The following is a 12,275-nucleotide window of genomic DNA, read 5'->3' as shown; positions in this document are numbered from 1 at the left end:
TCTGCTCTGAATGGTTAGTCTGTATAACTGTAGATTCCTCAATCAATAGATCTGTTCCCTGATTGATGTCTGCTTGCTTTACGATTGAAATGTTTTACGGCTTCTGTTAGTACTACAGAGACAGCACAACCATCCAGGACAGAAATTCTATTCTGGTTCCTACATAATTAATAGAATAGTGGTTTTAATTGCAGAACCAAATTTGGCCTTCCCAAAACGATGCAGAGGTATATTTGAGAGCAGAATTCGGGCAGCAGAATTTTTATCTGTGGTGATACTTGAGCAGTTTCATTTTTAGATCCCAGACTGAGTGTAGAGCTAGCAGTTAAGATTATGGGTTTTTTTATGTACTTTCTAGAGTAGAACTGCAATTTAAAATGTTATGTAGCTTACAAGAGTAAACTCTAATATGATTACTTTATCTGATTGTCCACTTAGATGCTGCATGAGGTCTCATTAGTGGTGAATCGCTGTCGACTCTTAGGAGAAGAGATTGTGTTTCTGAACAGATGGGGTGGAAAGTTTAATCTTCTGAAGACAGAAGTGGACAATACAAAGTGAGTGATTAAAGATCACACCTACTGCAATTCAACACCAAAAAAGTGCTGTTAGTGACTACTCACAAACAGAAGACTTAGAAACACACTTTCCGTCTAACTTTAATAATGGAAGCCAGCTGACATCCAAAAACTTCATTGTTTTTGTTGGTTTTTTTACAAATTCAGCACCTTTTTAAAAAACAAAACCCTAACTTCAGAATAGCAGAAAATGAACAGTTCAGGGATTCTGTCAGCTTCCTTACTGACATATCTTTCATCACTTGCTACCTGCCACTTTGATACATACCTCTATCCAAAGCATTAGATCAAGGAGTCAGGACCAAGAGTTCTTCAGGTAGATGTAGCTGTGTATTCCACTTAGGTGTATGCGCACCCAACACACTGGAGCTGGAGAATTTTGCCTAGCAGTACCAGTAGAGGGGCAATGCTCTTCCCTCGTGGCCACAGCCCCTCTCTGACTCTATGGGTCAGCATCACTCCGAAACCTCCACCCAGCCCCTCCCAGATCCTTCTTTCCCCTTGTGGCTGGAGGAGTTTGCTCTGTGTGGTCTTAACCTCTCACTATTTTAGTGTTTTTCCTAGTTGAATATAATTAATTAGTACACTTAGTGGTAGTTAAATTAGGGTTAGCTGTATTTAGTTAAGTATTCCCTTCTGATGCCCTTACCAGGGTTTAAACATGGTCTATTGTGTCGGGGAGTGATCCCTAACAATTCTTCAGACGTGGAGTTTGTGGTGTTTGGGTGAGGCCCACAAGGAGCAGTGTTTGATCTGTAAATCAGTCACAAAATGAACTCAAGTGGCTAAGGGCCTTTGCCTAAAACAGCACCTGCTTGAAGAGACCATGTGGCTTGCTTCAACACCAAGGCGCTTGTTGGATCAGAGGTCACCCTCAGGTTCTGAGAGTGCTGCCACTTTGTGCCCTGGAGCAGGTGTCTCTCCGAAAAAACGGAGGAGCCGTTCCCTGTGGCATGTACCAACGAAAAGGTCATGTAAGGCCAATCAAGACTACTCTAGATCTTGTGGGGACTCTCTTGCCTCTTCCAGGAAGAGCATGGAGCAGCACAGAGTTAGTGCTAACCTCCCTACCGCTCCCCAGGACTCAGTAGGGATGTTAGAGACCCTGTTAGATTGTTTCCATGTCGGTACCATACCAGGTGGCTGCAGACCTCCTTTGCCTTTCTGCCCCGACCTCTCCTTTGGTCCTGGACTTTGCCACGGCCGAGTCATTTTTAGCCCCATTGGCTGGACAGGCCACTGAACCCTTAGGTCTGTTGACACTACACCCCAGTGTTCCCCTTCCACAGTCTGGAACTGGGGAAGTACCAGGCTCAATGGAAGGGACCTTAGCACTGGGAAACTCCTTGGCACTGTTGCAGTTGGAGCTGCAGGTGTTACTGTGGTGGCACTCATCACCTTCCACTTCAGCACCGTCAATCACCTTGGTACCAGGGCTGACTTTGGGGTTGACTCTACTTCCACCACTGGAAACAATGGAGGTGTACTCAGTGCCAGCGATACCATTTCCACCGTCTGTGTCAGTTTTCTCTTCGTTGTTGGCTACAGATGAGCCAGACTGGTTGCTCTCACCCTCAGGGCTGGCTCCACCTTTATCCTCTTAAGCCCAGGACTCATCAGCATCCAGATTGGGATCTTCCTCCTCCTCTCCCACTCTCCATTGTCTGACTCGCATCGGGGGCCATTTATGGAACACTGGCAATCAGAATTGGTGCTTGTCTTGTGGTCAGGAAGCCTATTGGCCACCAATGCCCTTACCTATACCTGTGGAATCCATGGATGCTCCTCATCTTGCCCTAAGGTGAGGTCACCAGGCAGGTCTGTGGCAGTGACCGTGACCGTCAAGTCACCATAGGTCCAGGCACCAGTAAACCTTCCCGTCACCTCCAGCCTCGTCCATCCAGGTCCATTGGTCCTGAAGCAGGATCTGGCTCTGGCACAGTTAACCACTTCCTCTTTATCCCCGAACAATTCTGTACTGCCAAGCTCTTCCTCTCCTTCAGTACCAGAGGATGTCAAGGCATACCAGGACCTCCCTGGGTATTCAGGAGGAGTTTCTCTAGAAGAATACCCATATGTTTTGGATCTCTTGCAGCCATCTGTCCCTGGGAGAGTCACCCTTCCTACTAACAGTGCACTCCTAGAGCCTGCTAAGGTTCTCTGGAGCACTCTGGATTCAATACTGCCTAATGTGAAACCCATGGAGAAATTCTGCTTCATTCCAGTGCAGGGATTTGAGGGGTTTTAGTCCCATAATGCCTCAAACGCCATGGTTGTAACTGCGGTGAACAATAGAGCCCAACAGGGCAGGTTTATTTCCACTCCCAATGACAAGAACTCTAGATAGATGGTCCTGGTGGGTAGGAAGATTTACACCTTCTCTTCCTTGCAGATGTGTATTGCTGACCAGCAGGCACTGCTGTCCAAATACGATTTTGTGAACTGGATGGCTGTCTAAGTTTGCAAACTAGCTGCCTGAAGCCTCGAGGAAGGACTTTCAGGCATTTATCACTGAGGGCTGGTTGGTGGCTAAGACTTTGTTGCAGTCTGCACTGGATGTGGCGAATAGTTCAGCCAGAGTGATGGCCTTGGCAGTGACCATGAAAAAAGCATCTTAGCCGCTGAATTTGGGCACTGCTCCCAACATGCAACAGGCCATAGAGGATTTGCCCTTCGATGGACAAATGCTTTGTTTGACAAGATGGATGAGACTCTACACTCTAGGGCTACCCTACGATTCTCGGGGGTTTACACACCGGCAGTGGAGAGGGACCACTGCTGTGATTAATAGCAGCAGCAGTATCATCCACAGCATGCATTTGGGCAGCCTTTCCCTCCCCTACGACAGCAGGACTACCCCAGAAAGGGGCATAGGTCCCAGAGGAGGAGGCATTCGGGTCTGGGGTTTGGCCAATCCCACACACCTTCACCTGGCACCCCCCGAGCACCTGTTTTGACTCCTTGGTCCAGAGCAGTGTTCCAGGGGTCACTCCCTTCTTCCTGTACCCTTTGTTTCGGGACTGGCTGACTCGTTTTCACGATGCTTGGGGTTTGATCTCCCCAGACAGCTGGGTCCTAAGCACCATCAGATTGGGCTAAGCCATCCAGTTCCTTTCCACCTCTCTACCGACCCTCCCTCCCCATTCCTCTTCAGGGACCCCTCTCATGAGAGAGTGCTCCTCGAGCAGGTTTGCTTGCTACTGGCTTTGAGAGCAGTGGAGGATGTTCTGCCAGAACGCTGGGGTCAAGGCTTCTAATCTCAGTACTTTCTGGTGTCCAGATCCAAGGAAGAAATGAGACCTATTCTTGACCTTCACGGCCTCAACAAATATATCAGATACATGAGGTTCTCAATGGTCACTCTATCGACTATCCTCCCTGTGTTGTCTCAGAATGTCTGGTTTGCTGCTCCGAACCTTCAGGACACGATTCACATGGTGATTTTGCCAAGCCTTAGACTTCCTTTGATTCATCATAGTGGAGCGCGTTTTCAGTATATGGTGCTTCCCGTTGACCTCTCTTTCACCCCTGGGGTTTTTACCAACTGCATGGTTGTGGTGATGGTGTACCTCAGGAAGAAAAAATCAACATCTTCCTGTACCTGGATGACTGGTTACTGAGAGGCAGGTCCAGAGAGGAAGTCCTTTCCCACGTCGATGCTACGTTGCGCTTGCTTGACCGTCTGGGTCTCTTTGCTTGACCGTCTGGGTCTCAGTAAGTTAACTTTGGTTCTCGCGCAGAAAATAGAGTTCATTGGAATCCTAATAAACTCAACGAGTTTGAGAGCATTTTTGCCTACCAAGAGCTTTCAGGCGATTTGCCACCTTTGCCTCAGTCTGTAGTCTGTCTTCCACAACAGTTCGGACATTTGCAGGGCTGCTAAGTGGGCATCCATCCATACATTTACGAACCATTATGCCATTATCGCATCTGCCAGGGAAGAAGCAAGCTTTGGTAGGGCTGTCCTGTAATCTTTGTTTGGGTAGGCTGTAAGCCAGTGGTGGGCACACTTTTTGGGCTGAGGGCCACATCTGGGTGGGGAAATTGTATGCAGGGCAGGGAGTTGGGGTGCAGGAGGGAGTGCAGGGGGTGGGGGGGTGCGGTGTGCAAAAACTGGCTCAGGGCAAGGGATTGGGGCAGAGGAGGGGTGCAGGGTGTATGGGGGGGCTCAGGGAAGGGGGGTTGGGGTGCAGGAGGGGTGTGGACTGTGGGAGGGAGCTCAGGGCATTGGGGTGCAGGGTGCAGGCAGGGGGCTTAGGGAAGGTAGTTGGGGGACAGGGTGCAGGAGGGGTTCAGGCTCAGGCCCAGCACCGCTTACCTAAAGTGGTTCTGGGGTGGCAGTAGCACACACTGGGGCAAGGGCAGGCTCCCTGCCTGCCTGCCCTGGCCCCACGCCGCATCACTCCGGGAAGCAGCCAGAACCATGTCCCTGCACGGTCCCTGGTGGGGAGGGGAGGGGGACACAGGACTCTGTGTGCTGCCCTTGCCACGCCTCCAGGTACCTCCCCCGAAGCTCCCATTAGCCGTGGTTCCCCGTTCCCAGCCAATGGAAGCTGCGGGGGGCAGTGCCTGGAGGCAAGGGCAACGCACGGAGCCCTCTGCCTGCCACTCCCGGGGCCCCAGGGAAGTGGTTCCGGCCGCTTCTGAGAACAGCGCGGGGCCTACGGCACCACAGGGGGTAATCCTGCGGGCTGGATCCAAAGCCCTGAGGGCCTAGACCCAGCCCGTGACCTGTAGTTTGCCCACCCCTGCGATAAGCCCTGCCTTCTGGGGTGGAGGGTACTGCTTGTGAGTCACCTAAGTGGAATACACTGCTGCATCTGTTTGAAGAAGAAATGGTTACTTACTGTAACTGTGGTTCTTTGAGATGTGATGCAGATGTGTATTCTGTGACCCACTTCTGTCCCCTCTGCATCGGAGTCTAGTCTCTGCACGTTGGTGTGAAGGAACTGAGGGGGGTTGGGGCACCCCCACCTCATATGGCCAAAGGAGGGGCTGTGGCCACAAGGCACAAGCACTCCCCATTTACGGTACTGCTAGGCAAAATTCTCTGGCTTCGGTGTGCTGGGTGCGCACACATCTAAGTGGAATGCACAGCTGCATCACATCTCAAAGAATCTCAGTTACAGTAAGTAACTGTCTTTTTCTTACAGTTGGTCTTCAGGGAAAAAAATCAAAACAGCAAAGCGAAGACATCTTAAGTTTGCTTCAGACAGGTAGAAAAACACATTGCTTAACTTCAAGTTCATTTAAAGCACAGTAATCCTTCATTTTCCCAGTTCCCACTTTCCCATGGTGCTTCCTTGTCCTGTGGCATGGCTGGGCTGAGCTGGACAAGTACTTACTCTTCACTGCAGGATCCCTCTTCCAGATTTCCATTGCCTCTTTGTATCCCTGTTCTAGTTAACCCTTTCTCTATGTTCCTTAATGTGGGGTATATACACATCATCTCAGGCTGGATTTTTTTGGTAATATCCCTCATTAATGCCCTGTGTCCCTCATCACAACATAACAACAAAAGAAAAGGCAGTACTCTTTAGCGAGGTCAACAAAACAAATGTGCAGTTACATATTTGGAGAAATGAGGTTTGTTTGTTTATTTTTTGAAGGGTGGAAATCCAGAAAAGGAATCTTTCCTCTCCCTTCCTGCCCTAGTCCTTCCAAAACAATTCTGCCTTAAGACAAAATGTGGCATATTAACCTTTAGGGAGATTGGTTTCTTCTGAGGGGAACTTGGGCCTTATTACTTAAAATGGGAAGATTCCTTCAACCTTACCCACTGCTACACTATAAACAAATTCTATTGATGCTCTTCAAGAATATAAAGTGAGGCTGTGTGTAACGTCTGTGTTAAGACACTAGTCTTTCACATCTGGAGACACAATTTCAAAGGAAGCTGTATTATAGGAAGCCATGACTTAACCCTCTGCATGTACATTTTGTTTTCCATGCAGAGTGAAGCTCTTGTTCTCCACTTCCACAGCTTTTGCAAAGTTTGAGGTGACACTCTCTCTATCTGCCAACTACCCATCAGCTCCACTCCCTTTCACTGTCCAAAAATGGATTGGGAGCCTTGGGTGAGTAGCACAAGCAGAAGAATAAAGGATTTTGGGCATACTTTTCACTTCAAAGCAGGGAACAGGAAGTTTAAATGCTAAGAAGTATACTGTCAGAAGCTCACCTGAGATGATGATTTCTTTTTGTCTTTCCCAGCCATGATGAAATTTCTGCTGTTCTGTCCAATGTGCCACTGGGCACCAACTACCTGACGAGAATGGTCAAAATGATTCATCATAACTTGCTCCAGGGTTCCCTGATCATTCACTAAATCCACTCAGGTCAATACAGTTCTCAAGCTGGATGTCTGTCCTCTTCAAACTTACAAGAGTTGCCAGCTTCTTTCAGTGCTATGAGAATCTGATTTAGCAACTGACTGTGAAATTGTCCAATATTTAAACCACTGAAATGAAATCTCAGTAAGTCTACTACCAAATACCTCTCCTGTACTAAAGCATGCTGAGGGAATGCAGAAATCTCTGTAGAGCCAAGGAGGAATTTTAGATGGCTTCCATTAATTTGTCCCACTTTTCTCATATTTTTTTTCCTCTTCCCCAACCCCTCCAGCCACTGCTGGTTTTGGTTTCCCTTTTGTTACACTCTGCCACATAAAAGAAATTCTAGCTCCTATAACCACCAGAATTAGCCTGGTAATTTATCTCTGGTCTGTTATTACCAAGGGCTATTGTCTATCTTCCAAGGCTTGCATGACTGGAAGTTATTATCACTAACTAGCCCAGATTTCAAGTTTGATTATATCAGCTGACTGGAATGTCTCTCAGATCACAGAAACTATAATTCTGGTTTCTGCTGCTTGACAAAATTATAACTTACGAAATTCATAAATGTCACGCACACAGAAGTTTCTCTTTAAGGTTACAGATCCCTGTTTCTAACCATTGATTTTGCAGCGCAACAGACCCCAAAGTCACATGGATCAAGTTGTGAACTTTTCATTGTGGAATTTGGTTCTAATCATTCTGCACATAGATCCTTTTCTATTGCTAAGGTGTTAAGCTTTTTGATGCACTTACTTAGGCTAGGCTCCCTATTTCTCAAAGGGGTAAGAAGGCTAGATATGTAAATCTGCTTTTGCTTAGTGTATTCAGGAGGTGACATGGTAGGAGATGTTCAGAAGGGCTGGATCTATCAAGCACACTTCTAGCACCGACCATTTTGATACTATCTTGCTTGAGGTAGCTGTTTCCTTAGAAAGAAAAACTCTGTGGTGATTTTCATTAGATGGACTTTTCTCTGCCTAAACAGAGACCCAGATAGTGTTTGCTCTGTTTTTATCTGCAGTATTGGTACAAATGGTTATAATAGATACAACAAATCCAGCTAAACAAATTCCAGCTATCTGAAAATGTCTTGTGATGTGTACTATGGTCTCAGAAACAAGCAGCTCTTTTAGTTGTATTTCAGTCAAATTGATCATGTTTTGCTTAATTTTATAATTAAGTTTCTAAAGAAACTTTTAGTAATTTTAATGAAACTGCCACTACTAGAATTTTTTGCTTTACCTTTATGGATACTTTATGGCAAAACCTTTTTTTAAATTTCATCATAAATGCATTTTTCTTCCAAATACAGTCTCCTTTACCTGTCCTCCTTTTGTATCCTCACTGGAATAGGATCCTTGTTTAGCAAACCATCCATATCATTGCTTTTCTTTAACTCTTTGTACTGATACTAGTAACAAATTCTAAACATTTGCTGAATGCCCTGGAGAAGTTGGTATATAATTTGCCACAGAAATCACTAACTGACATCCTGTCTGTCCCCAAGTTTCCTATAAATTGCATGAGCTGTAATGTTCTAGGAGCCTTAAGGAGCAATCAGTGCACTATATTTCAGTGTTAGTCTTTGTAGCAAATTTTGTTCATAGAGACTGAATTCTTTGGTTTCAAAACTAGGAGATCTGGATAATACCCTTGGCATACTCTGGACTGTTTTATTAGTCTTAATAAAGTATATTCTTCAGATTGTCGGGACTGATATGGTCCTGTCCTGGGTGTACAGACACTGTTCCTATGATGTTGAAGCATCTAGCACTTCTCAACTCTCCATTCTGTAGGTGCCTGACTGTTTCTATATGCCTGTAAAGTATAAGAATTTTAAAATGTGTTTTCAGATGTTTAAGCATTGATATATTTTTATGAAGTTCTCTGGTTTTTCCAATCTTTCCTTCTACATAAGGTAGTGAAAAGCTCATTAAACATTTGTATCATTAATACTTTCCTTCTCTTCTTTACTGTGAAATAATTTAGAAGTTAAATGGATATTGTCAACTCATATCAGATTTCCATCTGAAAATTTATCTAATAGCATGGGAGTAACTTGTGTCATTACCTGTAAATTATTACAGCAATATTTTTCATCTGTCTTTTGTTTGTAAATTTGACTGTGTGTGTGTGTGCGCGCGCCACTGATTCTCCTGTATATAGTCTTAATTTCCTCCCATTGTCTGTGAATGACTTTCACAAAACAGGAGAAAAAATATATATAAAAATACCCTAGGAAAATGACCACAAACTGGCAGAAGACTCTTGAGATGCAGTACCAGAAACAACTTTTAATTCATTTAAAAATATATATTTAAATTGATGAAGTCCTGATATTTTAACCAGCAGAGGGTGCTCCTGCAATACTTCATAAAGTGCTGTGCTGCATGGCGGTAAACGAATTGTCTGAGAGACATCAAAGAAAAACTAAGCCAAGAACATCAGGGGACTACAAGGACTGGGGTGGAATATGGTGAATTGTCTGATCAGAGCGATCTTTGTAGCTGCTCTAGTTGGAGACCTAGAGGGTAGGGGAAATAGCAGAGAGAATGTAAGCACAGCAGAAATGAAGCAGCTCTAGTCTTGCATATAATTTTTATTCATAGTGTGTGTACACATAAACTCCTCCAAGGGTTTTACAAGTTGACGTTAACGGCATATTGTCATTCAAAGAGTAATTTCCCCCAGTTTTCCTCTACGGTTTCAGACTTGACTTATGACTCTAAATGTCATGAGGTATTAGTATCTCCATAGAAGTAATATACCTACTAGAATTAATTTGCAAAGATAAATTCAATTAGAACCTAATTTCTAAAGTTTTCACAATTATTCTGCATATGCCCATTGTTCAGTCAGGCAACTCCATGAATAACTCTGTAAAGTATCTGATCATTTGCGTCTTCAATTTGATTCTCTGAAAGTGTTGAGCTGGGTTAGAACCCAACACCTCTGAATCCCGGGCCTGTGCCTCTTTTTCGAAAGCCTGGGTAGTTTTTAGATTTTGCATAAAAAGAGAGAGATGACTTCCAGTATGAGTAATCTACAAATGACAGTATTTGCTCCTTTTTAAATTCTTTTATCATAAGAATACAATGCCATCTGTAGAAGAGGCTGGTGATGCAAAAGAAGGAACATGAGTCAGAACTACCCTATTTTAATATACACTAGGGCTGTCAAGCAATTAAAAAAAAAATCACGATTAATTGTGCGATTAAAAAAATCACGATTAATTGTGCGATTAAACAATAATAGAATACTATTTATTTAAATATTTTGGGTGTTTTCTACATTTTCAAATATATTGATTTCAATTACAACACAGAATACGACGTGTATACTGCTCACTTTAACAACTACCCAAGCTTTCGAAAAAGAGGCACAGACCTGGGATTCAGAGGTGTTGGGTTCTAAACCCAGCTCAACACTTTAAGAGAATCAAATTTTTTATTAGATATTTGCACTGTAAAAAACAAAAGAAATAGTATTTTTCAATTCACCTAATACAAATACTGTAGTGCAATCTCTTTATCATGAAAGTTGAACTTACAAATGTAAAATTATGAAAAAAAACCCTGCATTAAAAAATAAAACAATGTAAAACTTTAGAGCCTACAAGTCCACTCAGTCCTATTTCTTGTTCAGCCAGTCACTCAAACAAGTTTGTTTACATTTGCAGGAGATAATGCTACCCACTTCTTATTCACAATGTCATCTGAAAGTGAGGACATATGTTCTCATGGCACTGTTGTAGCTAGCATCGCAAGATATTTACATGCCGGATATGCTAAAGATTCATATGTCCCTTCATGCTTCAACCACCATTCCAGAGGACATGTGTCCATGCTGATGACTGGTTCTGCTCAATAACAATCCAAAGCAGTGTGGACTGGTACATGTTAATTTTCATCATCTGAGTCAGATGCCACCAGCAGAAGACTGATTTTCTTTTTTGGTGGTTCAGGTTCTGTAGTTCCGCATCAAAGTGTTGCTCTTTTAAGACTTCAGAAAGCATGCTCCATACCTCATCCCTCTCAGATTTTGGAAGGCACTTCAGATTCTTAAACTTTGGGTAGAGTGCTGTAGCTATCTTGAGAAATCTTACATTGGTACCTTCTTTGCGTTTTGTCAAATCGGCAGCGAAAGTGTTCTTAAAATGAACATCTGCTGAATCATCATCCGAGACTGCCATAACATGAAATATATGGCAGAATGGAGGTAAAACAGAGCTGGAGACATACAATTTTCCCCCAAGGAGCCACAAATTTAATTAACACATTTTTTTAATGAGAGTCATCAGCATGGAAGCATGTCCTCTGGAATGGTGGCTGAAGCATGAAGGGGCATACAAATGTTTAGCATATCTGGCATGTAAATATCTTGCAATGCTGGCTACAAAAGTCCCATGCAAATGCCTGTTCTCACGTTCTGATGACGTAAATAAGAAGAGGGCAGCATTATCTCCCATAAATGTAAACAAACTTGTTTATCTTAGCTATTGGCTGAACAAGAAGTAGGACTGAGTGGACCTGTAGGCTCTAAAGTTTTGCATTGTTTTGTTTTTGAGTCCAGTTATGTAACCCAAAAAAACTACATTTGTAAGTTGCACTTTCATGATCGAGACTGCATTACAATACTTGTATGAGGTGCATTGAAAAATACTATTCCTTTTATTTATCATATTTACAGTGCAAATATTTGTAATCAAAAATATAAAATGAGCACTGTATACTTTGTATTCTGTGTTGTAATTGAAATCAGTATATTTGAAAATGTAGAAAAACATCCAAAAATATTTAATAAATTTCATTTGGTAGTCTATTGTGTAACAGTGTGATTAAAATTGTGATTAATTGCAATTTTTTTAATTGCAATTCATTTTTTTGAGTTAATCGCGTGAGTTAACTGCGATTAATCGACAGCCCTAATATAAGCACTCAACTTAAATCCTAACTTGACTGTGGTGTTCTGTCTTGATAGTTTTTATAGATATTGGTGATAAAACATGGTAATTGTACTTACTGTACTTTCATTTATCTGATTTAATTTGAAACACCTGTTTTTGACTGTAAATATTAAGTGATGTACAGGCATCTAAAATAACCAATTACAAAACAATCATTCGTGTAAAATAAACAGTATGTTTCAGGAGGGGTTCAAATTTGACTAATGGTTTGTTTACACAGGGAATTATTCCAGAATAGCTATTCCTGATTAACTCTCTGTGTAGAAGTTTTTATTTCAGAATAAATCCAAAATAGCTATTTCACTTTAAATTCACACCTTCCCTTAATCTGAACTAAGGCTTGTCTACACTCAGAAATTAAATTCATAGTGTCATGAGAAGGAAATCTTTCTG

At 43.0% G+C, this 12,275-nt stretch overlaps 1 protein-coding gene across 1 annotated transcript in view; it reads left to right on the top strand.

Annotated features, from left to right (window-relative positions):
- KNL1 (kinetochore scaffold 1) overlaps positions 1–9,458 on the top strand; it is a 47,233-nt gene extending 37,775 nt beyond the window's left edge. Inside the window, exons 24-26 of the mRNA XM_074955695.1 lie at positions 439–557; positions 6,533–6,655; positions 6,792–9,458. Of these exons, the coding sequence (XP_074811796.1) occupies positions 439–557; positions 6,533–6,655; positions 6,792–6,906 (357 nt within the window). The 3' untranslated portion in view covers positions 6,907–9,458. The remainder of the gene's footprint in view (positions 1–438; positions 558–6,532; positions 6,656–6,791) is intronic.
- Positions 9,459–12,275: the final 2,817 nt, after the last annotated feature.

The sequence above is a fragment of the Natator depressus genome, chromosome 6, assembly GCF_965152275.1.
Source record: "Natator depressus isolate rNatDep1 chromosome 6, rNatDep2.hap1, whole genome shotgun sequence".
Classification (NCBI taxonomy): Eukaryota; Metazoa; Chordata; order Testudines; family Cheloniidae; genus Natator; species Natator depressus.
The sequence above is the reverse complement of the archived record's forward strand: the minus strand, read 5'-3'. Positions and strand labels throughout refer to the sequence as shown.